This window comes from Melospiza melodia, chromosome 8 (assembly GCF_035770615.1).
Source record: "Melospiza melodia melodia isolate bMelMel2 chromosome 8, bMelMel2.pri, whole genome shotgun sequence".
NCBI lineage: Eukaryota > Metazoa > Chordata > Aves > Passeriformes > Passerellidae > Melospiza > Melospiza melodia.
Genome location: NC_086201.1, coordinates 16,261,200 through 16,288,356, shown reverse-complemented (window position 1 = coordinate 16,288,356; position 27,157 = coordinate 16,261,200). Strand labels below are relative to the sequence as shown.

At 39.0% G+C, this 27,157-nt stretch overlaps 2 protein-coding genes across 6 annotated transcripts in view; both read left to right on the top strand.

Moving 5' to 3' along the window:
• The window catches only part of ITGB6 (integrin subunit beta 6), a 50,127-nt gene extending 43,745 nt beyond the window's left edge, over positions 1 to 6,382 (top strand). For 4 of the 5 annotated variants that reach the window (XM_063161976.1, XM_063161977.1, XM_063161978.1 and 1 more), the window contains 2 exons: positions 1,252 to 1,418; positions 2,698 to 6,382. In XM_063161976.1, the coding sequence (XP_063018046.1) occupies positions 1,252 to 1,418; positions 2,698 to 2,799 (269 nt within the window). In that variant the 3' untranslated portion in view covers positions 2,800 to 6,382. Of the gene's footprint in view, positions 1 to 1,251; positions 1,419 to 2,697 lie in introns of those variants that run through there. The other variant, XR_010028553.1, reaches the window with a different exon arrangement.
• Positions 6,383 to 11,087: 4,705 nt separating this feature from the next.
• PLA2R1 (phospholipase A2 receptor 1) overlaps positions 11,088 to 27,157 on the top strand; it is a 35,773-nt gene continuing 19,703 nt past the window's right edge. The window contains exons 1-10 of the mRNA XM_063161974.1: positions 11,088 to 11,208; positions 14,197 to 14,580; positions 16,792 to 16,959; positions 18,057 to 18,230; positions 19,364 to 19,477; positions 20,124 to 20,267; positions 21,295 to 21,483; positions 22,841 to 22,998; positions 24,379 to 24,486; positions 26,099 to 26,211. Coding sequence (XP_063018044.1) covers positions 11,088 to 11,208; positions 14,197 to 14,580; positions 16,792 to 16,959; positions 18,057 to 18,230; positions 19,364 to 19,477; positions 20,124 to 20,267; positions 21,295 to 21,483; positions 22,841 to 22,998; positions 24,379 to 24,486; positions 26,099 to 26,211 — 1,673 coding nt within the window. The remainder of the gene's footprint in view (positions 11,209 to 14,196; positions 14,581 to 16,791; positions 16,960 to 18,056; positions 18,231 to 19,363; positions 19,478 to 20,123; positions 20,268 to 21,294; positions 21,484 to 22,840; positions 22,999 to 24,378; positions 24,487 to 26,098; positions 26,212 to 27,157) is intronic.

Genomic DNA, 27,157 nt, shown 5'->3' with positions numbered 1-27,157 from the left:
ACTTTGAAATTAGATATACAACGGTGCTTGTGACAAAGGTAGTACTGAAGAAGCACACCTCTTAAACTACATCCCTAAATCCCTAAGATTCAAGTATTTAATGTAAGATTTTATCTTTATTAAATAATTTATTATGTATTTTAAGTAGATTTGCCAAAAAAAAAAGATAAGAAGAAATATGAAATATCTTCTTTTCACTTTTTCACTGACCTCAGTGAGTTCATTGACCTCTGTGTAATGGCCCACCCACAACACTACAATAACCAGTTTCGCTGTCATCTGCTGTTCTGCTCCTGGACCATAAAATGTGAACTGGGATGAGACCTCAAGAAATTCTCTAGAAATGCAATTTCATTCATGGAACTGAAGTCAACATGGCACCAGTAGCCAGAACACCAGCCCAGGGCTCAAAACAGAGCCTCTCGGAATTAGTTAACTGAGGCCATCAAGCAAAACCAGAATGGGAAATGCAATCATGGAAGACAAGCCAGACTGAAATGAATTTTTTAATGTTCTGAAACCATGGTTCAGAAGAAAATTTTGTAAAATGGTAGTGTTCAGTAACTTTCATAGACAGTACTTTTTAATATTAAAATAATCAAACTTCTTTGGGTTTTGGTGAAGCAAAAATTTCAGTTTTAAGTCTGACCCTCTGAAATATTGTAAAATTTATTGCAGAACTTAAAATGCAAAATTCCTTCCAAGTGCACAGTCCAACATTTTCAACAAATGTGAAGGAATTTTTTTCCTCATTGTTTTCATGAGAGAAATGCAGTTTCCTCTATTTTATCAATATCTTTGGTCACTTTACCCTGACATAGATCTCACTAGAATCTTTTCTTCTGCAACCCACTGAATATCAGTTAATTGAAATAGATCTCCAGCCATAACATTGTAAAATTCATAATTTTGTAAACTCAGCCCTGTTTTTTATAATTATATTGAAACAGATCTGAAATCAATTTTCTGACTTTTCAGAATCTGTGTCTGTATCCAGCAGTTGCTAATTGTCATGGTAAAAGAGCAGTGGAATAAGTCAACAAATAATTTTAAAATATTTTAATGCAATATTTTTCAGCTGGTTTCACAAACCCTTTAGGAAGCTAGCAGAAGAAAAATAGCATGAACTTGAAGAAAAAAGTGTGCCCAGCTTATGGCAAATGAGAATCTCAGCACATCTCTTGACTGTTTTTAATTGCCTAAAATTTATTGATTGGTTATCCACAGTCATAACTGGTTTTGTTTCCACAGATTGTGCACAGCATCCAAATATCCCAATGATAGTGGTGGGTGTCACCCTTGCTATCCTTCTCATTGGCATTGTTTTACTTTGCATATGGAAATTACTGGTGTCACTTCAAGACCGAAAAGAGGTGGCCAAGTTTGAAGCAGAAAAATCAAAAGTTAAATGGCAAACGGTATGTGAAATACATTGACTTTATACAAGGTTCTTTAGTTTGGTTACATGATGCACAGCTGCCTTTAAAATTCTGGGTCTTGATTTGTTCTTTTAAATGGATAGGTTTTGCTGGTAGGTTTTTGACACATTTACTATTCTATAAAGTAAAATTACAATTCTTTAATAGATGAAAATAATCTAGTGTTTCATCTCCTAGTTTAATTTCTTCCACATGTAAGAATGTGTAGACAACTGGTTTTTTATTAATAGTTTTTAATTAGTAGCCAGTCTTCCATTAATCCTAACAATGCTATTGTCTGCCTGTATGATTATCCAAGGTGTAGCCCTCTGCCTGTTTAGAGCTATTTAGGAAAGGGAGGTTGTTCTTGGCCTCTGTCATGATCCAAGCTCACTCTCACCAAGCAGAAGTGAATGGAACTGTCCCAAATGCAGGGGAAAGGACAGAGAAATCCAGGCCTTGTTTTCTATCTATAGCTCTGGGCACCTAATGTAAGCTTGCACCACATGTTCCCTTTTCTTCTTTCTTTTCTGCCCTTGACTTTCTTGCTCTTTTGCAAAAGCTTTAAGGCTTCTGAGGATCTTTTCAAAAAAAGCATGCTGAGTAAGCAGAAAATGTGCTCACACAGCTCCACTCTCCTACAAAGTCCTGCGATTGCAACTTTTTCCGAGAATGGGCACTGTCAGCCTTTCAGTTTTGACCTGGGAAAAATCACTAACTTACAGGCAAGGCCACCTGAGAATGTTTTCTTTATCCTTCAGGAGAGCTAGCTATGGTAAGATGGAAGGGAAGGATACAGTTGATAGAAGCATTTAATTTTCTTTTCTATCACAAGAGTAAAGGATAGGAAGTGATTGATGTGAGGCCAGGACGGAAAGCTCAGGTGAGACTTTCCCTTCTCCCAGCACATAGTAGGTACTGTATGTGACAAGAGCACCATGACAAGTCACACCTAACTGCTGAGACACTCTGTGGTTTTATAAATGTCTAATTGACAGATTTCATACACAAATTTTATCAGACACATTTGATGAGGTATTGTTTGATGATGTGCATTACTTTAATCTGGGAGGCTGATGAGAAGGGAAGCATGTTCCTGAGCTCAGGCTGGTTTGTGCTGCCTGAATTCAGATCAGTCTGGATTTTAGTGGCTTGGAACACAAGCGAGCTACCAAAGTCCTCAAAGATCCATTACTTCTATACAAACATTGTGTGACTCCCATTAAAACTGTTTTTGTTTGGGTTTTTTGTTTGTTTGTTTTTGTTTTGTGTTTTTTAGGAAACAAATCCACTGTACAGAGGCTCAACAACCACTTTTAAAAATGTGACTTACAAGAACCAAGATATGCATAAAAGACCCATGGCTGCAGGCTTCTATTAGCACGTCCAACACTACAAACTTAAGTTTTACTGGCAGGAAATCTAAATCTAAACTTGTTTCTTCTCAGCTGATTATGTGATATTTGTTTACAAGTTGCAGTGGTATAACCATTCTGTTAGAGAATATATATCTTGTGTTGGGACAAATAAAGATAACATATTAGTAGTAAGGGTTAGTAGAAGTATTTTTTTAAATGACCCTTTATTGTTACAGCCCCATCTTTAAAAATGGCATAAAAATAATTTTAATTTTGTCTTTAATATTGAGGATTCTAAATTATCATCTAAGCTTATTTTTTGTTAAATTAGATATATACAGTGAACTTCATAATTCTTTGTTCATACACACAATCTCATAAATTAGTGTTTAGGAATGTATGTGCACCTGTCTTTGTGGGTGCAAAAATTTTGTGGGCTGATTTAAATTTAGAAAACATTTTGGTTTTTTCATGAATGCAGTCTAAACTACTGAGGATTGAGCTTTCTCATTTCACCTGTGTGACTGAATAGTTTCTCACTGGAAAAAAAAATAGTGATAGTGCCTGTCTTCTGTAAATGTAAGTTACACAGAAACATTTCTTCTCTAATTCTTCTTTCTTGTCCTGTTTCTCTCTTTCTCTTCCTTGTTGCTCTTTGATGTTCTTTAAGGACCTAGGCCCTGGGATTATCTCAGAGAAAGTTAAATCAAGCCAATCAAGCCTTATTCACCTGCAGTTGTTTTCTGCTCCAGACACAGACTGCTTTTTTTCTATTTATTTAAATCTAGTAAAAAGGATACAGAGAAAAAGGTAAATATTTGTAAATTAGAGACCCAGTAGACACACTTTTAAACCAGAGGATTAGCAGAACTCCATTTCACCATTTACATCCTGTAAATGATTTGGGTGCTCAAAATACACCTCACATGCTGGGCCCTCACACAAAGTGGCTTAGGAGCCCTTTTCATGCAGAAATGTTCACACAAAAGGTTTATTACCACACATAAAGACAGTACTTTTTTGTTGATATGTCCATAGTTGTGAGGTTCTTTCAATGCCCAACAGCCAAACTGCTTATTCTTGTGCATAATAACATATTCAGTACTTTTGGGCTGAGTTGTTTGGTTTTAGATTTGGCTTGGTTTTTTTTCCCCTCAAACTAAACAACAAAAAGATCTATGGATTTCTCTTAATATTCATTTCCATTATGTTAATGAGGAATTTTAAATCTCCATTTTAGCAAATAATAAATGAATTGCAATTTTTAATTGTTATCTGTTAGCATGCATAGCACTGGATAAAGAAAGTATAAAAGCAACTAACATGCTGGCTAAGAAAAATTACAACATTGGAGTACTTTAAGGTAACAATAATGAACTTTATTTTTTAATATCACTTTTCAGCTGCATTTTTTTTGCTACTCTGAAACAGATGGTCAAAATGTGCATATGAAGGTACTTAGAAATTAAGACTTAGAAATCAAAGGTACTTTGGCACTGTTATAAATGATCACATACATTCCCTAAGGTAAATAGGGAGTTTGATCTGAAAAAGTATTGATCTGAATGTATTTGATCTGAAAAAGTTGATGTCCATTTTGTTATAAATATTTACCAAGTCTGTGCAACTTCAGTCTCCATATCCTTCACAATTTCTGGAATTGAGACTGGTATATTAGCTAGCTCTGACCCATGGCTGTTTTAGGGCCTGATCCAAAGCCTATTGCAGTCAATGGCTACAGATGTGGATCTAGTTTCAGTGAAACTATTAGTTTTGGTTTACAAAGATTGTTTTGTTTAAACAAACTGGTTAATACTGTCTAATAGTGAATTAGAACCTATATGCATATAGCTGCACAAAAAGAAATAGTATCAGATGCCTTTGGAAAGAAGGTGATGCTAGAACCACCAAAATTACAGCAGTGTGATGGAAATGATGGCTGTGATTAAACTGGAACAGATTCACATCTGTGTTCTGGTATTCCTGCATATCTCACAGTGGAAACTGCACAGATAAAGGCTCACATCTGTGGCCCTTCCAACCACTGGACTCCCACAGATGTCAGTTCAAGTTACATGTGGGACCAAATCCTGTTTTCCTGGCACATGGGTAAACTCATGGCATGCAAAGCTGGCCCCTGAATCTGCTCAGATTCCACTTGGGTGAGGGTTGCCTAAGGGACTAGGGAAATCTGGATTTTACCCATGTAGGTTATCTGTTACTCTTTTATTTCTCATGTAGAAATATCAAATCATAAACTTTCTCTGAAAGAAATTAAAATTTTTTATTACTTTTCAAGTAATAAAAATCTATACTGTTTATTAAATGCCTTTTAAATTCTGTTTCTGAGATCTGATTTTGCTGCTCACTTTTAGGGCTGAAAGCCTTTCTCCTGTAGGCTACCCATTTCAATATTCCAACACATCTCAGCCTTCAAAAATTAATAACAAAGTGGTCTTTGCATTTCATATCAAACACTTGGTGCTCTACATTCGCTGTTCCTACAGAAGATCTAATTTCACAAACCTTCTCACCCTCTTCCCATCACTTGTGTCTTCTGATCATCATCAGAGATCTAATTTGTTATGTTTACAGTCCAATTGCTCCTCCTAACAATCTCTCTCCAAACTATCAAAGATGTGCAGGAGCCAGGCAGGATGATTTGCAGTTTCCCTGCTGTGACTGACAGTACTATAAATTTTCTGTGCACCTTCCAAATTGTCAGGATGGAAATCACTCAAACAATTAAGAATTCATCAGAAGAGAGAAAATAGAAGGACTTGGTGAGGAAGGTTTCTATTATTGAGGGACATCAACTCAACTCATACCTATGAGCCATCCTTTAACAGCATTAATCTAGATCATAAATTTTGACTAAACTCCCAGGTTTCAAGAACTTTGAAGATCTCACTTGGCATTCACCCTAGAAACAAGCATGGTATTCATCCCTTTTTTTGAACTATATAATTTTCATCTTGTAGAATTTTTATCAAAGTTCATATTTTTCTCCTTTTAATTTATTTTCCTGTATCAAGCTATAAGTGAGTTTGTGTGTGGTAAGTGGGATGAAAAAGTCTTTCTGCTGTTTTCACAAACACTGTTTTGACCTGAGGCTGGACCTTGAGATTGGCCAAAACATTTTTTAATAGTAATACTTCTATTCACTAATGAATTTAATTGAATAAAAGAATAATCATCAGCAATTTTATGATGTTTGTATATCTCATACACCATATAGAATAGTAATTTCAGTAATGTATGTTAAATGGATAATTTTTTGTTTGATTAATAAAAGGTGCATGATAACTTGTATTATAAATGTCCAGATTGCATTCAAGTTTGTTTTGTAATGTGAGTAATGAGCCTGGGATACAAGATTTGGGTGTCAAGTGCAATATTCTTCATGCTTCATCTGCCTTTATCTAAAAGTTCAAGTTTGTTATGGAGTGTGTATAAGTTATTGGCCTCCAAAACTTATCACACTACATACAATCTAAAAATAGAGACAAATTTTAGCTTCATCTATTTGAAAGAAACCAGTAAATTATTCAATTTGTTTGTGTAAAAAGGAGTTATTTGACCTTGAATAAAGATTGTAAAATTGAATCGTTTTATAAGGTGGGGTTTTTTTTGTTCATTCCTCATTTTCCATTTTAGCCCATGTTGTTATCACTGTTTTCACATGTTTTCACAATTTTTCATGCTTTGGTATACCTTAGGAATTCTTTTCCTCCCCACTTCAAAAGACAGGATATGAAATTTAATGTCTAGATTTTTTTCATTTGGGATCCTTTTACTTTTCAAGGAAGTGACTTAATGGATGAATGTTGCAAGCAGCCTATTTCTGGAACACTGATTGATGACATATGTCATTTTTTCTTTCTTTAGAACTAGATGATCTTTAAGTTCTCTTCCAGCTCAAACCATTCTATGATTCTTTTGTACAGATTTCTAAATAGCACAAGTTACTTAAAGATAAAGATCTACCCATTATGTCAGGGTAACAGCAGCAATATCTTTTTGGAAATACACAGCAAAGTGCATATTTTCTTTTTAGCCCTTTCCTGAACGCTGGTTCATAAATCCTCTGGTATGAGACTGACTCTATGTCTGATTTACCAGAAAGCAAAATAATGAAGATAACAAAAAAATCTGTCTACTAATTTGTATTGAATACAAAGTAAGGTATTAACACAAGGATTATTTCACCTGAGAAGAAATTGATTAATGAAAGAGGCAAAGTAAATTTCCTTGGATTTCCCCATGCGTATACTCTCTAATGAACACAGTAAGTATTTTATATTATCTGTGGGATTTTGGAGTCTAATTTTGGAGCATGTAAGCATGGCTGAGAAAACATGATCAGCTCTTGTGGGAAGGAGTGTACAAGGTGCAAAGGCACACCCTCTCCCAACCTGTGAAATCATGTCAGCACTGAGCAAACATTATGTCCTAGAATTTCTGCAAGCATATATATTTGTTCCAAGTGTTACACCCAGTCAAGATTTTTTCCAACTAGACTGATAGTACTTTGTTAGTGGTTGTCTGTTCTTCCTGAGTTGTTCAGAGTCTTCTAGTAAATCTAGAGTGTAATATTAAGAGCTTTATTTTGGGAACACATTAGGCATTCTTTTGTTGGCAAATCTTTGCAAAAACTGCTTAATTCTTCTGTTGATTTCACAGCAACAGTACTAAAAAGAATGTCAAAAAATGACTGTGTTACATTGAAGGATGAATGGCACAGCAGGTATAGTTTTGCCAAGGATCTCAAATGGAAAGGATAAGGTGAAGAAAGGCTTTGAGAAACAAAGAGGGATAGGACAGAGGCAGCTCTGGCCCCATTAACCATTTATGTTTTATTGCAAGTATTTAAATAATGGATTTTTTCCCTTCATGACATATCAAATGAACTACTTGAATATCTGCCTGCTATTGAATTTGATATAACTGCCAGTCAACAGCCAGTCTGACATGCTAGATTTATAGTAAAAGTAAAATTTCTATCTATTACTAAATCATATACTATAACAAACTATTCCAGACCTGTGCCAAGTGAGCATTTACTGGGGCAAGAGGGATGGAGGGCTTGGAGAGGTAAGAGTTCACCTAGGGATGGCTCTTGTGGCACAGTAAGAGTCACATAGGCAGTAACTCTCTCCATTTCATGCCTGTGAAAGAGCTGCTGCTATTTAGCAGAATTTAGAAGCAAAAACTCATAGTAATGCTCTTGTTACCCTTTAAAGGAGTTTTCCACTTTAAAAAAATAAGTTTCTAGCCTAAAGCTAACTGGCTAACAAATAAAACTAAAAAGTCACATTTAGGGGGAAAAAACCCACATTCTGACTAATGAACATAAAACTGGCAATTTACAGCTGGGGATTTGACTTAACCTGAAACTGGCTAGTACAGGCTGTTCTGTAAGGTTGTGTTAACCAAGGTGAGCTGACAGGGACAGAAACTGCAGAGCCTGGTGGCTGCAGCAATTACCTGGGAGCATGAGAGACTGGAGTGGTGTGACAGAAACACACAGGTGGGGCTTCAGAAAGGAAAAAGGGTGTCAGTGCTAATGGTTGGGATGTGTCAGAGGAGGTAGGGAAGGTGGGAGCAGTGCCTGTAGTGACTATATCCAGATGAAACATGACTGGAAGAGCTGATAGAGGAGAGTAGTTTTGTCTCTGGGGTAAAAAATAAAACTTAGAAGGGAAAGGGAAGGTGAATGTGCTGCTTCACCTAGGGTTAGAGTTATACCTAGGGTTAGGGTTCAGAAAGCCACAAAGCCCAGAGCTCCAAGCACACTGCAGCTACAAAAGGCATGCCAAGGGGAACACAGAACTGCCAGAACATGGCTCATTCCACAGCTCTCTGCCTAGCACCAGCCTCAGCCCAAGGCTGCTCGGGAGTGGATTCAGGATGCCTAGGAACTGTAATTTTTCAGATCCAAACAGGATGTTGGACAGTGCCTCCAAAAAAGACGGAATTACGGCTCACTGGGCACTGCTAATGCAAGGAATTTTGGGCCTTCTTTTTCTTCCTAGGTGTTCTCTGGTTTGGTATTCCCACTCTGGCTGATTGGGGAAAAATGAGACCTGTCTTCAGACTCCAGATTATGAGCAGAAATTACCCTGTAAGGAGGTGCTGAACCCATGACACACTGGATCTGTGTGTGTGCCGTGCAAAAGCAATGGGTTTGTAAGGAAGTTGAATTAGTGTGAATTTAATGATGCCCTTTATTTGTGGATGCAGGTCATGAACATGCACTGGATTCATATCTTTGTACAGATCTCACACAGAAGGTGAGGTCTAAGAAAAGATAGGGGAAGGAATTAACATTTGTGGAGAGTACATTAATAGCAAAGGCAGATCAGCTCAAACAACTGTATATGTGTATATATATATATAAATATATATATATATGCACCAGAAGGAAGAAAACAGGCCGTTAACAAAGAAATGAAGAAAAAATATTTACAGAAAGTGGGTTCCAGACAGCAAATAAAATAAAGAAGCCAAATCAATACAGCAAATGCCTTATAGAAGACAGACAAAGCTTCAAACCTGAACACCCCCATCCCCAAAAACTGGAAAATTATATAATTTAATGAGCAAGGTATTATTAACTGCCATGGAGTTTACTTCAGAAAATGTTGCCAGTCATGTTGGTTCTACAAGTCATTATTCCAGCCAAGAATTCTTATTATTTTAAATTAATAAGTCTATCTTAGCTATAAATAGCCAGGTCAGTATGCACGAGAAAGGATTTACCAGTTTGGTGAGAACAAAATAGATTGAGGGCAGTAAAAAACTCTTTAGTCAAAGAGAAAGAAGTCAATAGCAAGTAAAAATAGCAAGGAAAACCAGTCAGAATTAATTAAGTTGCTAATTTGCATTTAGCAAAATATTTATGAAAATACTTTGATAAGATAATTATTAGGAATGCATAATGAGAATGTGATTACTTTGATCTTGCTGAAATCAGCAGAAAAATCCAGTTTTGCTCCTTCCTGCAGCAGCCTCATTTTTGCTCTGTGGCACTATTATTTTTAACTGCTCTATCATGAACAGAGCTGAATTTCTCAGTGTGACCCAGCAAGAGAGCCCTTTTCTGGAGCTCAGTACTCAAAGCAGCGGCCTAACAGTTCTGAAGAGATCTAGACAGGTCTGACAGGCCAGATTTTCATAAAGGGCTCATTACTAAGCTTCTCTCCCAGAATCTGAAAATTTCAGAAGGCTACAGCTTTCCTGAGAAGAGGGACACCACAGGCCCCTGAGAGTTACAGCCCTTCTGCCCTGCAAAGTCAGATCACTCGAAACCAGCTTCTGCAGCAGTATTTCCTGCTGTTTGCTCTGTCAGACACTTTTATCATTTGTTAAATGGGGAGAAACTCCTCCACTTATCTACTTATTCCTGTGTTTATTTTCTCTTGCTTCTCAAGTGCTTCTTCTACCAACCAACAGAAAGAAGGTTCTCCAAGCCCAGAGGCTTCTCTTTTCCATCCTTCTATTATGATTGAATTAGACATGGGGGAGCACTCTCAATTCCAGCACTGCATTTATTTTTTTTACACTTATGTACATGTTTATATACTTACTTGTCTGCTATGCATAAAGAAGACACCAGAATCATGCTTTTCGCAGATTAAAAACAAACAGTCCTGTGGATTCCCTTAAAGTTACTCTATTTTTATCCAAGAGATTCTGCTTTTGACTCTGCAAGACTGAAACTCAGCCCAAGGGGGGCAACTCTTGCAAATATTCTGAACACAGAGATGAACAAATGGAAGATGGCAATTCTTTTTCCCCAAGCCCAAACATAAAATGACTTCGAGGTCAAAGCTGACCTAGCAAAAACACAAGTCTCCAAGTGGGGTCTGGGACAGCTCAGGTACAGAACAGCGAACCTGGGAGCACAGAGTGTGCTGACGGTGGCCTCCCACCGCCAATGTCTCTATGTGTTTTCTAGTTCTTTTTAAGATAAAAGTACTTGGGGTACAGGCAAAAGCAAGTAGGTGTTTTCAGATGGAAAATAATGTCATTACAGAGTATTTTGCCCATGTGAATCCACAGTTTTGGATTCACATGGCAGTAGGCAGCCGGCCCGAGCTGCACGAGCGGCATTTCCCGTAATGACCTTCCCCGCAGCCCTCCCGGAGCCTCTCGGGGGCAGCCCGCGGGCCGCCCCCCGGGGCCGCCCCTCCTTCTCCGCCGGGGTGGGATCGCCGCTCTGCCCTCCCCGGGGCCGGGCCGCCCGCTCCGCTCCCGGGGCCGAGCGGCGCGGAGCGGGGCAGCCGCGGGCGGGCGCAGCGCCGGGGCGATGCCGGCGGCGCGGCTGCGGCTCCTGGCCGGCTGCCTCCTCCTCCTGCTGCTGCTGCTGCTGCTGCTGGGCGGCCGCGGCGCCGCCGCCCTCGGCCGGGACGCGGTGCCTTCCCTGCGGAGTGAGTGACGCCTCGGGTGGCCCGGGGGTGGGGAGCGGAGCGGCGCGGCGGGCGGGGGCCCCGGGCACAGCCCAGAGTCCCGAGCGTTCCGAGCCTGCCGCCGTGCGGGTCCGCCGAGCCCCGGCGGCTCCGAGCGCTCCGGGACGAAGGGCCGAGGGCTGCCCTGCTGGCTCTGCTTCGCGCCCTCACTGCTCCTTATTCCGCTGCCCATTGCGGTCCTCCATGCGCCCGGAGAGAATAGCGATAGTTTTATCCTCATTTCCAATAAATTCCTGTCACTTCCTTTATTATCACATAAGCAATTCTCTCTGCTTTTTTTGGAGGGAAGGAAATGGGAGGTAAGGAGGAAGGAAATGAAGCTATCTTGTTCGCCTAGTTTTGTTACAGCCGTTTATTCCCGATTAGCTGTGTTGAGCCCGAGTAAACAGGAACTCAGAGGTGCTGGTCAGCAATTAGCTCTTCATCTGGGGCTAAACATCAGCTCCAGGCTTCTCTCTGGGAGTACGTTTGTTGTCCCCTTGTCCTTGTGTGGAGGGGCGTGGATGTAGAGAAGTGAATCTGTTCTAAAGACTTCTCTTCACCCATTCAGTTTCTAAAGCATAGATTATCTCCTTTCCTCTTGGAGTCCTGGGGCCGCAGCGCTCCGTTGCAGCTCTTCAGCTGCAGGACTTTGGGCACAGACCTCACCCTGACACGAGGAGCTTTGTAACAGAACCCATCTGTGTGAGCAGCTGTGAAATGAATGGTGTAGCCTTGCAAGCTCAGGAGAGGTGAGCCTGGAGGCATTCCCAGGCTTGATGTCGCTCCAGTTGTCTCACTGCCCCTTGCAGAGCTGAGCTGGAGCTCGTGGAGCTGTCACTGAGCCTGCCATCTCTCATGTCTTACTTCTGCGGTGAGCTGGCTGTTTCCTGGCAGTCTTCAGGCGAGCAAGCTCAGCTCTCTTGCCAATTGCATTTTGTATGTGGGGAATGGAAACCACATTTGGAAGGGGGCTCAAGAATTATGGTCTGGCTGTTCTTGGCACAAGTTGCCCCAGAATGAAAAAGGGACGTTATTCACAGAAATCATCCAGATGGGTTATTTGTGTACACTGGGAAAGAACTTTATCTTTTCTCAGCAGTTACTGCAACTCTTAAGGGCCTTACAGATAAAGGCTTTCAAAGGTTGAGAATCCTTCACCTCTGGGTTGTGGTCTTGCTCCCCTCACCCCAGGAAGGTGCTGTTTGGGAGATGCTGCATGCTGTGGATATAGATAAACTTCCTCAAACTCACAATATACATGTGGATCCCAGTATCCTGGTGAATTAATCTCATTAATCAGAGTTTACTAGTGCTAACATCCCAGTTTTTAGTTACCTAGCAAATTGACAGTGTATTTTCTGGTCAGCAAAGATAAGACTGCTGTGGAAAAGACATACTCATAGTATGAGAGGCAGAAACTCTTTCTGGCCACGTAAATAGAGACACCTGTGTTGCCCATGGAGGATTGGGTTGGATAAGAAGGGTGAAACCAGTACAAACTGCAAAACTTCACTGGTTTTCACCTGCTGCCAGTCAGAAGGGCTTGCTCTGGCTCCATCAGAGTGCCAGTTTCTGTAGCCATGGGGGAAACAGCCACTGTTAGCAGTGCCACAATCTGCAGTGCCACCTCTTTGTAAGTCATAATGTGTTCTATGCAGAATCTGTAACCAAAAACCTCTCCATAATCCATATCCTCTCTGTTCTGCTTGTTGTATGCACATTATATTGTTGAGCTGATCTCCTGTGTGCTTGTTAGACAGCACTGTCACTGTGCTGCTTGAAACTTCTTCCTTTTTTAGGGCCACACCTAAGCTCTATGCTCTAAACTCAGACATAGCATCTGAGTGGTCCTCGGCATCTCATATTTCATTTGTGGGCTCTGTCAGTTTGAAGGGATTTTTTATTGTCATATTTAGTGCTTCAGTATGCTAGGTGTAGTGAATTACAGAAAGATGCAAGTATGCATGGCAGAAATTATTACTGTAAAATTTGAAGGCAAAATAGAGGTACTGCTCAGGTTCTCAACACATAATCTCCTGAGGCATAAAATATCTCACATATAATGTGAACAGAACTTCTTGGGTTATTTACCATTGGATTTCTGAGTGAATCAAGTTGCTGAGCTGTTACAGGCTTACATTTTGCTGCTTTCCAGTTCCTCAGCTGCCCTCTTCTTTTCAGTCTATATGATCAGTTCAACTTTTGCTCCCAAGACATTAAACAGCTGACTTTTTTCACATACTTACAACATGATGTCACATATTTCAGTGAATTTCTATGTGATTCCAAAAAATCTGGGATGTCAGGCTAGCCCCACAACATCTGCTCTTGTGGAAGGTAGTCACAGATGGTTGAACAATATGTATCAAATGGCAAAGGCATACTTTAACCCTTGGCCACCAGTTCTAATGGCATAGAGAAATCCTGCTATTCCTGTGTCCTGTTGACAATGCAACTAATTTTCTTTCTTTCTCTGTAGTTGCAGAGTAAAGAATGAATATGGCAATGTCAGTCTTAAAATATTTAGCTTTTACTTTAATTGCATTCTCCCATCCACATTGGGAATTATTTTGCAGTATACAGCATGACTTGTTGTATTACTTAAACTTTTTCTCCATTGCTGTGTCCTTTACTCTGTCTTGGTGAGCAGTGGCTTTTTCTTTAAACATGACTGATGTTTTTGGGCACCTCTTGTTTTTGTTTGAGGTTATTTTTGGCTATCCAGCTTGAGAAGTATTATGTGGTTTTATTTTTGTGAGCTTGCAAGTAGCCCACATGTTTTGAAAAATCAGCTGGCAGTAAAATTAGATCAGTACTCATTAGTTTTTTGGAGCGTCAGTTATTCTGATGGGTAGTTTCAGTTTTCTTCCTAAGTAGCTGCAATTAAAACATTTGTCTTTTAATAATATTTAATCAATTGCAGAATTCTACAGACTGAAAGTTTGTTTTGTTTTCTTCCCCTTGCAGATAAAGGAATATTTATGATCCAGAGTGAAAATTCCAGCTTGTGCATTGAAGCGGACAGAGCTGGCCTTGTTCTGGAGGACTGCAGTCAGCTCTCAGAAAAGATGTTATGGAAATGGGTGTCCAACCGTCGTCTTTTCAACATAGGCAGCAGCACCTGTCTGGGGCTGAACATCAGCAAACCAGAGCAGCCACTAGCTATGCTTGAATGTGATTCAACTCAATACTCATTGTGGTGGAACTGTGATGGAAAAGAGTTAGTTGGTGTATCAGAGTTTAAATTAGCAGTTGAAAACAGTAAATATATTGTGGCCAAAAAAAAATCTACTTGTCAATGGAAACAGTATATGTCCTATGATGAAGATCTTTGTGAACATCCATTCCAAGGTAAGAATAAAACTTTGTTATAGAAATGTTAGATGGGAAAAGTTTTAGAAGTTCTGGGTTGCGGTTTGGGCCTCAAAGTTTGTGGGTTTTTTTATGTGCAGTGGTTGAGGTGAGCATACCACACAATTGATGTTCTTTTGTTAAATTGACCCCCACACCAACCAGTATCCTTCCAAATCAGGAAATGCTCATTTCAAACCACCTGTAAAATTAGAAGGGTTACTAAGGATCTGCTGTTGCCTGTGCTGCAGCTTCCATTATCAGGTAAACCCAAAGAGAGATAAGAAAGGATTTGGAGTTCCTGTCACTGAAAATCCGTCTGTCTTTGCAGTGTGCATGGACCAGTGTCTGCCATGTTCTGCACCTGGACTCTGAACGTGTCAAACTTTGAAACAGAGATCAGAAGTTTGATAAATCCTGCTGTTCAGCTAGTGTGTAGCTGTTCAGCTAAGGTGTAAGAATGTGCATCAAGATCCAGGTCTGCAGACCTGAACAGTTTTCTAAGTTTAAGGACTAAGATAAACCCACTGACTTCAAACAGGAACAGGCAGCCTGAACCTTGACCCCTTCCTCAGCATTTCTGTAAGAGGGAGAGGCCTGATGTTTGCACACTGTCTCAGACTGAAGTTGTTGATTTTCCCCACTTGAACTGGGTGTTTGGGTTCCAGATCTGGGAAACCACTAAGACCAGATGTAGCTCAGCCTCTGCTCTCACCAAACTTCTTCTTTGAGACCTGTGATAACTGGGAAGGTGCCCAACTTCTTTTTTAAAGCCTAATGGAATTCATACTTAAGACCAGACAGAAAAATATAAAAATCCATGAAAAGTCACACACATTTGCCATGTACACACAGTAACATGAAAGTAGACCTGGTTTAGCCCTAATACTGCAACATCTCAGATAGGTGAGGAGAGGATCAGCATTAGGCAGGTACTTCTAGCCTAGTTTTACAATCAAAGTATTGAATTGTGTTGGTAAAATCTCTTTCAGGTTCTGTTTTCCACCTTCTACCACAACTCATGCACATGCAAAGGCAAGCCAGCCTGTTAGTCCACCAAGCAAGGGATGTCAGGGATAGCTACCTTCAAAATAAAAAAAAAAATTAAAATATTTGTAACTGTAGTAAGAGGTCTGTAGCAATTGAATTTGGTTTCTTGCCAGGACTGAGATAATCCCTCTGTAGCTGGCAGCATGGTAGCAGGCAGACAGAAAAGCAATCCTGATTTATTTTTTGACCTGTTCCTAGTATTTTCTGTTCATTCACATCAGAAGGAGATTGACAATGTGTAAACTGCTCTTTTGTATGTGCACAGCCAGCCATTAACTCTAGAAACCTCTAGAAACCTCTAGGAACTTGGCAGTATGTATTGGTTCTGTAGTTGAAGGACTTTGGTCTTAAAGCTATCAGTGTGGAATATTTGATAAACAATTTCATTCAAAGTGTGGTTGTGGTTCTTTGACCTTTTTTAGAAGCTCTGAGATTTAGGAGACACTCACTGAGGTAAAGCTTTTACAGCTTTCAGTTGCATTGCATTCTCTCAATATTTTGGTCCTCAAAGTAGGAACAAACAATAGGAAAATATTTAAATATTTTGTAAGGCATTGATTGTGGAAACCAATGTGTGGAGCATCAGTTCTTTAGCTGTGTTATTATTCTCCACAGGATAGAAACTTATTTTTAAAATTCTATTTAATATTCCTTTGTCTTGTACGTTTCCTTGCCCAAAGAATGACAAAGAGAGTGGAACACACATTAGAAATCCACTTTATAAAGAGTAGGAGAAGCAGGGGAATAATGTTAAATTACTTGTATGTCATAGACTAATAAATAAGTAGAATTTGTCTCTGAGTGTGTACTGATTTAACTAATTGCTGTTTTATGTGGTTGTTCTGAAATATAGATACAGGCTTTGTGTTAATTGATCAGATTTTGGGGGTTGTGGTTTTGTTTGGGATTTTTTTGTTAATGGAGTAAGTTACAGGAATGCGTCTCATGGTGACAAATTTCATAAATTATTATTTCTACATTTTATTTTCTGAAATTATGATGCTCACACTTGTAATGCTGTTACCAATTGTAAATTAAAATTTAAAAGTCATTTTAGACATTTTATTTTTATCACTGCTGCTAAATACAGGAATAATGACATATGGGGGCAAAAAGAATTGTTGTGGTCTGCATTCTTTTAATCTCTACTTTCTTTTCCAGAAACATACACCTTGCTTGGAAATTCTTTTGGTCTCCCATGTGTTTTTCCATTTAAATATAACAATAAGTGGTATTATGAGTGTACCAGAGATGGAAAGGAATCTGAGTGGTGTGCCACAACAACTCACTATGAACAAGATGAAAAATGGGGGTTTTGCCCAAATGCTGGTAAGATGTTGTCTTCTCTCTCCCCCCTCCATGAGTTTGTTCTTTATTAGTAATACTAGGAAACAGTCTGGATTTAGATTACTTCCCTTCTGTTAGAAGGGAATGTCTTTTTAAAAAGCACAAAGGAATATCTTTAGAAAATCTGTTATAGTTTATTGGTTGACCTTTGAGACTCAAAGTCCTCATCACAACAACAAAACCAGCTGAAGGACCAGCAGAGGGATCAGGAGAAGGACCTCACTCTGTGCAGCCCACTGACCTTACCCTGCAGCCAAAGCCCTCTGTCCTAGTCATACCCAGGCAGCTTATGTGGGACACTTTACCTAAGGGCTGCTCCTGCAAAGTCGCCTGCTGCTTGGACTGCCCTGCATCTGGCACATTCCTTTTCTTCTGTGCACTGCTTGGATTTGTCTTGGGCTAAAATACTAGAAAGCAATAGCTTTAAAACTGCTTGCTGTTGAAAGGATTTTGGATGTATAATCTTTGTGAACATTTGAGCTTATTGCATAAGTAAGCAAAATAGTGTCTTCTATCAGTAGAAGTGGTTTGGAAAAGCCTTTCCTACTCAAGCTACATTTCAGATCTCTGTTCCAAAGCATCTTAAAAACAGCTGTATATGTGTCTTTGCAGTGAGTACTTCTGGGAAGCCGTTAAAATAGATAGTATTTGTGTCCTTGCTTATCCTTTTTAATTAAAGGTCATTCTCTTGAGTACAAGGACCACCAGTACAAGGTGAGTGTTGCCACAAGTTGGGTGAGGTGTTCACCGTTTGAATATTTCAACCTTCAGCTTTAGAAACAAATTATTAGCCAGAATAAATTAAATTTAGCTGTGTTGGCTTCAAGAGAGTTGTGGAAATCACCACCAGCTACAGATCAGCTCCTGAGTGTTTTATCAACCATTTGAAATTTGGAGCAACATTTTATTTCATTAGTGCCTTATTTCCCTATTTGTGTTAACTAAGTAACAGAAAAGGTGATCGCAATTGTGCTTCCTTTGGGATGTTGCTGTCATTAATTAATTAAATTGTTCAAGGTGTTGTGTTTCTGATTGGTTTGGCATGATGGGCAGCTGGTGATAAATCTGTTTCTGAATAGAGAGGGGCTGTGACATCTTTTGGAAGAAGAACCCCAAGACACACACCTGCTACCAGTTCAACCTGGCGTCCGTGCTGAGCTGGCCTGAGGCTCGGGCTGCCTGTCAGCTGCAAGGAGGGGACCTGCTCAGTGTCACCAACCCCGAGGAGCAGGACTACATAACTAACTTAAGCAGTGAGTAGACATTGCTCTGGGGACCTCGTAGGAAACCTGTAGTTAGATTTTCTCCTTACCTGTGCAAAGGGATAGCTTTGGAGCCTCATACCCTGAGTGATGCCTCTCCCATTGCTGCTTGTGGGGCTGTGTCATGTAACACACCTCAGTAGAGCTGTTTGAAAGAGCAAGGATGAAGGTAAATCCCCACCTTAATAAACTGAGATGCAGAAGTGGTTATGTTACTTGAGGGTGTCATTTTCTCAATTCTCCCTCCCCACAGAGATTCCCATTCATCCTGCAGCTGTGGTTAGGGAGTGTGTTTGTTTACTTTGGAGAATAATACATGGTTACCTTCTCTGCAGTCTACCTTGGTGTCCCTTTCTCCTGCTAAATTGTCCCTGTAAGCTAGACTTCAGTAAATGGGAATGATAGGAACATTTCTACAGGCCTAAAGTAAATGTCCTGGATGGAAAGAATGCCAGCTGTATAAATACATGTTACTCCTTCTCTGATAAGCAATTTGCTTTTCCCCTTGGAGCAAATGTCTCAAACAAATTGTGCAGAGCCTTCTGAAAGGAAGGATTTCATGGGTGTTTTAGTGTGAGTGGAGAAAAGCAAGTGGAGGAGTGGGTGGTGGAGCTCTGATGCAAAGGTTGCCTCCGATTTTCATTGCTTCCCACTATTGCTGGTTTTCAATTGAAGGATATAAGCTAACAGGAAGTTTCAAAAATATTTCATTGGCTTTTTGATATGCCTGCAAGGCTGTAAAGGTTTCTGAAAGTTGTTTGATTTATGAAAAGCTGAAACAGGCTAGTGTTTATATAAACAGGCTAGCGTTTATGTAGCTGCTTGTTCTAGATTTAACTTCTAAGGCCAGCAGCAACTCATGTAGGAAGGGTTTGCAGAATGAGTGGCTTGTGAAGGATTTCAGGTTTCGAGTTTATTCCTTTTCATCTCTGTGTTGATTAACAGAGCAACGTACTATTTCTAAGGACAGGAAAAAAAGCCAACCAGCCTGAACTTTGTGGAGAATGCTTTGAAGTTTTGTTTTATTCCAATTGTAACAAGTCAGGACAGCAGGTCTATGCCTGTAGATATTTTAAAGCTTGGGGAAAGCATGCAGTATTATTTGTTTATTTTTTCTGTTTCAGGGCAGTTAAATTCCACAGACATGATGCTGTGGATGGGCCTGAACCGCCTGGATGAAGACGCTGGCTGGCAGTGGTCAGATGGAGCACCACTAATATTTGTCAACTGGAGAGCAAGTACTTGATGTTCCTCTTGCATGTGTTATAGCAGCATAATTATATGCTCTCTATAACTGCAGCTTGATGCAGCACTGCTGTTCCCACAGCTATGTTTGAAAGTTGAATTAAGTGAATGAGTGCAGGTTATTTTTGTTAGATCTATTTATTCATGTTCACAAACTGAGAGCCTTTCTAAGGATATAACATCAAGTGAGATCTATCTCTTCAAAGCATTAATGGTCCAATCCTTTTGTACTTTCAAAGATGTTCCTTTGCTGCATATTTAAAAACTGTAGCTACTTACATGGAGGAAAGGAGTTTCAATTTTTTTATGTTAACAAGCTGTAATTACAATTAGTACACTAACATGAATTTTGTGACTTGGTTTGCTTAATTTTGAAGCCTGTCCACCAACAATTAATTATAGACACTCAAGCTTGTTTCAGTCTCTCATCTGAGAGCAGCAGCCAAGGAGGCATTGCCACACACGTAATTAATGGTAAATGTTCAACTGTCCATAGTACTGGTATAATATTATTAGAAGTTTGGGTATGCAGGCTTGTTTATACATTAATTCAAGAAGTTGCAGGGAACCTTACAATACCATTTTACAACTAAGAACTGATTTTTTGTAATTTTGTGCTCCTCAAAAATGTGTTTGCAGATGTCTCTGATAACCGTTATAAAGAAAATCATTGTGCAGTGATTAATCCAAGACTAAAGTACGGCTGGAACAGTTATTTTTGTGAATCTGGATTGCCTTTTATATGCAAAAAATATTTAAATAAGACAGAGCATGAAACACTGGGTAAGTGTGTCAGTGTTACTTTGTCTTGTTTGTGGGGGTGCAAGGAGAGCAAAAGAAGCCACCTGACTATAAAGTCAGCAGAACAGAGTTGCACCTGCAGTAAATGTGTGGGTTTGCTTGTTTAAGTTGAATACAATTTACTTTAACTGATGTAATAACACTTTCTTCTGTTTAAATTCAGTCTTTGAAAACAAAGCACTCTTTGTTGAGAGTCTTAGAACAAACAGTTTTAATACAAATAACATTTACTTGATTCCTTACACCATCAGTATGCTCATTCCCTTTTATATTACAATATAAGCCACACTTAGAAGTTGCGAAATAGGTTTTGAGTGTGAATGGAATTAACCAGTGGCACACATGGAAGAAAGATGTATAGATGAAGCACAAAATTTGCAGGGTTTTTTATGATGTGCTGTATTTTTGATATGCCAAAAAAGTGTTGTACATATACTTCAAGTGTTTATACAATGCGTATAAGATGTGTAGTGCATGGAATGACTCAGAATGACTCTCTGTTCTCTGAGAAAGTCAAAAACAGAATTTAGTTTATTCTAACATAAATTTTTTGTTTTATAAGAGCTACTTGCATAAATTTTTGGTTTTATATGAGCTACTTACATGGGTTCAGCTCCTTCCTAGTAACTTAAAGTTTAGCAGCTTGTTTCAGGTAGTAAAGGAAAGCTATCCAAACATTCTGTAGGTAATGTGTCTGAAAAAGCTTTATCTATCCTTGAACCAGGTTCAGAAGTAATAAGGGAGATAAACTGTGTTTTAAACTGAATTATGTTTTGCCACTAGTCCAGCAGCCCAAACAGTTCAATCATCAAATAAAATGGAAGGAATTTCAGTTTGCTTGGTAGGTGATGATCCATAGAGCAGGTGTTTAGGCCTCCTTAAGTCATCTTGGAAAACTCTGTTTTCAGCATTTTAAGGTTAAAAAAAACCAACTCTGAACGTGTTATGAACATAGCATAAGCTTGGCAATTCTGTCTAATGTACATGAACTTGGTGTGCTCATTTCAAGATACCTGGCAGTACCGTGCCACTCGTTGTGACGCTGGCTGGTACCCGCACAATCGCAACTGCTACAGACTTCATAAAGAGCACAAGAGCTGGAACGATGCTTCTCTCTCATGCCAGAGTGAAAATAGCAGGCTCATTAGTGTATCCTCCATGGCAGATGAAGAGCTGCTCCTTAAATTGCTTGAAAGTGGTGAGTTTCGGGAGTTTAAGTGTGCAGGTGTTTCTTGAAGTATTTTGTGGTGCTCTTTTGTGCAGCTCTTTAACTTGTAACCATCTAAGCGCTATATTATGTGTCACACCCAAATAGTGTTTGCAAAAAAAGAAACCATGTTGCATGCCCATTCTAGGAGTCTTAAAAATGCATAGTCACCTTTTCCAATAACTATTCTTAAAATAAAGAGATGACTCCCTGAAGCAGACGCAGTGAGGCCATAGTAAAAATGCTAGCTTTTGTCCTTTCCTACTCTTGCCTGGTTCCTTGCAAACTATTGCAAAACATTCAGTCATCAACCTTATACTAGAGCTGTGCTTAGAAGCAAAACCAATTCAGTATGTCTTTGGCTTGCAAGCTGGCCTGATCCACACTGCAAAATTGCTGCTGTTACTGTGAGGGCAGAGTCCCCTTTGATGTCAGCAGGGCGTATCAAAGCACTTCTGCTGGTTCACATTGTCCTGAAAGGCAGCACAATTGCACAAGGAACTTAATGAACAAAAGCTCTTTGATGCAGCAATGCCAATACTTTTGTTGTCATAACAGCAGCAAAGGAAAGTGAGTATTTTCTGCCTGCCACTGACACCAGTGTGCTGGCAGAGCTGCACAGTTTGGTTTTGAGGTTTTCTCGCAGAGCTGGGGCAAAGTGTCATGTGGAGATTGGATATTAACCTCCATCATCTTCCTCACCTCCATGAAGACCCTCCATAGATAACAAATAACATTGTTGGCAGGGATGCTGTAATGGATAGATGTAATTGTTCTCTGCTTGAGTTCAGCTTCAGTCTGCTGCTTCATTCCAGCTTGTTCAAGCTTCTCTTCAGGAGAAGGGCTTACATGCCTGAAAGCCTGAGTGCTTTTTCTCCTGTAGAGGCTGGTAAAATAAAACTTGACATCAAAATGCAAGCCTTATCTCTCCTTTTTTTGTTAGACACTGGCTACAACTGTGCTGTCACTGGACCCTGTAACTCTCAGAGAATCCCGAAGCTGAGTGTGGCATGGAAAATTATATGAAGAAATATTTCACTCCCACATCAGTTTTGCTTGCCCATACACTTCAAGAAAGTGCATATGCTCTTAATTTGTATGTTTTAGGATTTTAAAGCATATTATCATGTATGTTGATTCTGTTTTTGAAATTATTTAGCTTTCAAGAGCAGTAGAACCTAGTCTCATCAGTAAGGTTTCCTAAAGTTTATACAGCTTTTATTTTTTCCTGAAAGAAGGACATTCCGATAAAATCCCATGAATAACTTTTAGTGGTGGTATCGTGTTAGAGGAAAAACAGGCTTTATCACTTCACCATTAAAATCTGAACTCGCTTATTCTTTTACAGAAAATGTAACAGAGACATGGATTGGATTATACAGTAATAACACCCCTGTTGTTTTTGAGTGGTCAGATAGAACCCCAGTAAAATTCTCTAACTGGCACAGACAAGAGCCTAACACCTTTCAAAGAACAGGACAACTCTGTGTTTTGGCACAAGGACCTGTAAGTTTTCTTTTAAAAGAATTAGGCACTTTTATTTTAGCTCATAATAATTTTATTTCTTGCTGTGCATACATTTTTAAACCATGACCTAGAGTATGACTTTGTTTTTGATTCTTAATGCATTCATGTTATGACAAATGCAGCACGGCCTTTAGAAACCAATGCATTCTGCAGTATTGATTCACAGAAAATAAATCACAGATTTTGAGCTTATGTTCAATAAAAATACAACATATGTAAAGCCTGGCAAATGGAAGAGAACAAATATGAGTGGGTATTTTGATAAAGTAATTTAAAATCCAAATAGTGTGTGTCATAATTTATGATGCATAAGTTCTGGTCTTGAAAGTTTCAAATTTATGTTTTGAAAAACTGTCAGCTGTGCCTGTATTATCTTTGTGTAAATATCTATAAATTTTATGGAGTGTCTTTCAAAACAATAGTCTAGGTCTACATGAAAGTATAGAAGTTGATAGCAGATTGATTGATAGAGAGATTGATACCAGATCAGTCAGGATTTGTAAAACAGAGAGTAATATTAAAACAACACTATCCTATCTTGTTGGTATTCGTGGCACTGTCAATTCTTTTGTAATGTGGTCGTGCATTTACTTTATTTTTGCAATTACCAGTTCTTAAACTCACTAATACATGACTTGCTTAAGTAGCACTATAATTTTAAAAACTTTTTTGCAAAATATGTTTTGTCTGAGTGTGAAAACTGTATCAAGGGTTCTGCTGTCTCTACAGTAGTGGATCCAAGTTGCAATCTTTAACTCAGGAGAAAACCAAGACAATTACAGTGACTGGGAAAGGTCTGTTCCTACTGGAAGCAGAAAATAGGACTTTGGAACAAGGCGAGGCGGGGAGGGGGGGAGGGTTTAGATTCCAAAGTCATATTTTACTTAGTTTGCAATTGTAAACAAACAAGTGAAAATGTAAAATACGAAGGAAAAGTAGGTTTGGGATAAAATTTTTCAAGCATTGTTTTTGATGTATGTACAGATGTGTGAAAATTATATGATATAAAGTTTGTAATATCTTGAGTAAGGACTGTTCAAATACCGAGATTAATCTTATAAAGAACTGTGATAGCCAGTAAGAAAGGTGCTCTGGCACGGCCATGGTGTTAGTTAATCAAGATGCTTTACATCTTGAATGCTGAGTGAAAGAGACGAACCCATTTGTATGATTGATTTGGGATGTCCTGCTGAAGTGTTGGTAGAAGTAAATGGACCATCTATGGCTGGGTAAATGGAGTGAGAAAAATTACTTTTTTTAGTGAAGAGTTAAAAGAGGAAGAGAGAGTGTGATCTAATATTTGTATAGATATGCATGACAATATGGATATATATGGAATATACTCTATTTATTCTTTAGGAGGGACATTGGAGGATTAAAAAATGTGAAGACAAATCTTTCTATATCTGCAAAAAAGCAGGGGAATTTAATAGTGTCTCTCCTGAACTGGAATCAAATTGTCCAGAGGTAAGTGGTTTTGTGGTTGTTTTAGAACTATATTAATGACATAGAACTATATAGGTAACCTCTAAATACAGGTACAGAACATGTGGATGCAAATAGATAATGTCAGTTTTTCATCTTAAAAACATGCATGTTTTGCTTGGAAAAATCACATTGTTTGCTTTAAAAGTATGTAAACTAAATTTTAATGCAAGATTAAAAGGCTTCACAAGATGCCTTTCATGGCTTGTTGTTTCATCAGTGATTGTGACCCAAGTTCCTGTTTCTTTCTAGATCAAAAGTGAAACCCTTTTGTCCAACATCTGTGCAAATAAGGGCTGTTATATGATGCCTCGTCCCACACATGGTTTTCATACACTGAAATGGAATGTCAGGGTGAAAACCTACCAGTTTCATTGACACAGAGGGTGAACTCTTCCACTTGTACATTTGCTTTCAAACACAAATGGGAAAGAGCACAGCTATCCAACTAGGAGATGGTATCATATTTTCAGGCATTTAGGCTCTGTGTTCTAGTAGTAAAAGGAAGCATGTTAAAATATGACTTAGTTTGCCATCAGTTCCTTTTCACAGTGTGGAAAGAGGAAGCTTGTTGAATTTCTGTTATGTTCAAAACTGTGGAGGCAAAAAAATCTCTCTAAGCTGCTTTATTATTTAGCTAATTGTCTTCCTTTTTTAGATTTCCTGTCTTGTTTCTTGGGAAATGAAGAAACGCAGCCAGTTCAGTTGAATTTTAAGAAGGTTGCAATCGATCTGTTTGGAGTCGGATGCAGTCTTTTGCCAGATGTAGTGTCCAGATCCAGAGTTCTTGTCATACGATTGTGGACATTACTACTTGATTCCAGCTTAAAATTTCCAGAAGTTTAGGGTGACTGCATTTATTTAATTTGGACCAATGTATTTTGTCACTCAAGAATTTTGTGTGTTGTTAGTGTAAGAAAGGTTTGTCCCAGTCCTGACTGGGTGAAAAATGTGCAGAGCATCAAGGTTTTCTTGACAAGCTGTAGTCAGCAGTTTGATAGCACTTCAACTTCTTCTCAATCCTGTGCCCCTCAGGACTGAGTCTCAAGGTATTGAGCCACTGGTCATAAGTATTTTGGCCCACTCTGGCAACTTCTACTCAGGATAAATTTCTGCTGCTTGGTGTTTCACACCCTGTAAAAACATTTGCTAAACACTCTTACAGTCCCTTGGCTTTGATCCTTTTCTTTCTAATGTGAAAAAAGTTACATTCAGTAATCAAAAGACTGAGAGAGTGTATTATCTCTTTGTCCTCTTGTTTATTTAAAACAGTTAATCATAATTCCAAGCAGGTATGCTGCATGAGCTCACACCAGCAGAACTTACACCAGTCCTGGTGGTGTCTTTTGGACACCCAGGGTGAATGAAGTAAAAGATAATAATGAGATGAAATGAGGCAGGCTGACCACAGGCACAGCGTTCTGGCTCATCTGATATACGCATTTTCAGTGATCTTGAGGGTAACTGCTCTTCAACCATGGTAGGAAAGAAAAGATCTGCAGGGATGCCAGGGATCATCAAACAAAAGGGGGCCAAGTTGTTAACAACTATACAATAATTAATAATCTATAAAATGATGTTCATTTCTTTTAAGGGATGGGAAAGACATGGTGGATATTGTTACAAAATCGACAGTACCCCTCGAAGTTTTGAACTTGCTTCCAGTGGTTATTTCTGCCCATCTGCACTTGTATCAGTAACCAACAGGTAGTTAATCCTATTAGATAGCGTGAAGATACCTCTAACAAGAGCTATTCTAACTTTATAAAGCATTGCATGGCAAAACATATCACCATGGTGAAGTAATATTTGCTTGAGAGGTGAGCATAATTACTAACATCAGCTGAAATCAATGGTGTGCTTTGCCTTACTTTTTAACTGAAAATAAATTTATTAATGAGCAATTGTTAGGCTAATAAACACTTTTAGCAATGTGCACACTTGGGCATGCAGAAATCTAAAGAAAATGCTTGCTGCAGGGGTATGTAACATCTTTGAGAAACTTTATTAGTGTACTTGAAAGGTGTACTGAAAGATGAAAATATACTTATTTTTATAGTGAAATAAATATAAAATTTTAATCCAAATCAATTAATGTTTTATAAATGCTTCTGTTTATGTATTCATTTTATGTGATTTCTCAGCAAATAGAGTGAGAGTAAATGTTTGAAAGCATTTGTTGCTGTTTTCCCATGCCTTGTTCTTATTTGCCTCTATTCCAGCTTTAGCAAGAACTTTCTCCTCTGTAGATGTCCAGATGCTTGGGTTTTCTCTGCTCCCTTTGTTATTTACCCTTCATGATGGCTTTCCATTAAAGTTTGACCTACTAATAGATAAATTACATCGATACTTACTGCTGCCTATTTATTATTTTAAAAAAAGCCTAAATAACAAAAAAAAAACCCCAAAGCCCAAAAATACAAGGAGGAAATATCTGCTCCCTTTAGACCAGGGAAAGTAACCCTCAGCAATCAGATAAAGAGTAGGTAGGTATTTTAGGAAACCACTGGCTACCCTACCTAAAGGTTGACATCAGTGGGAATTTGCTCTGCCCAGTGGTTCCAGGATTGTGCACAGGGCGTGCAGCACTGAGCTGCAGTGTGACAAAGGTCCTTTCAGGGGGAATAAGGGACAAATCCTTGCAGCTGAGCAT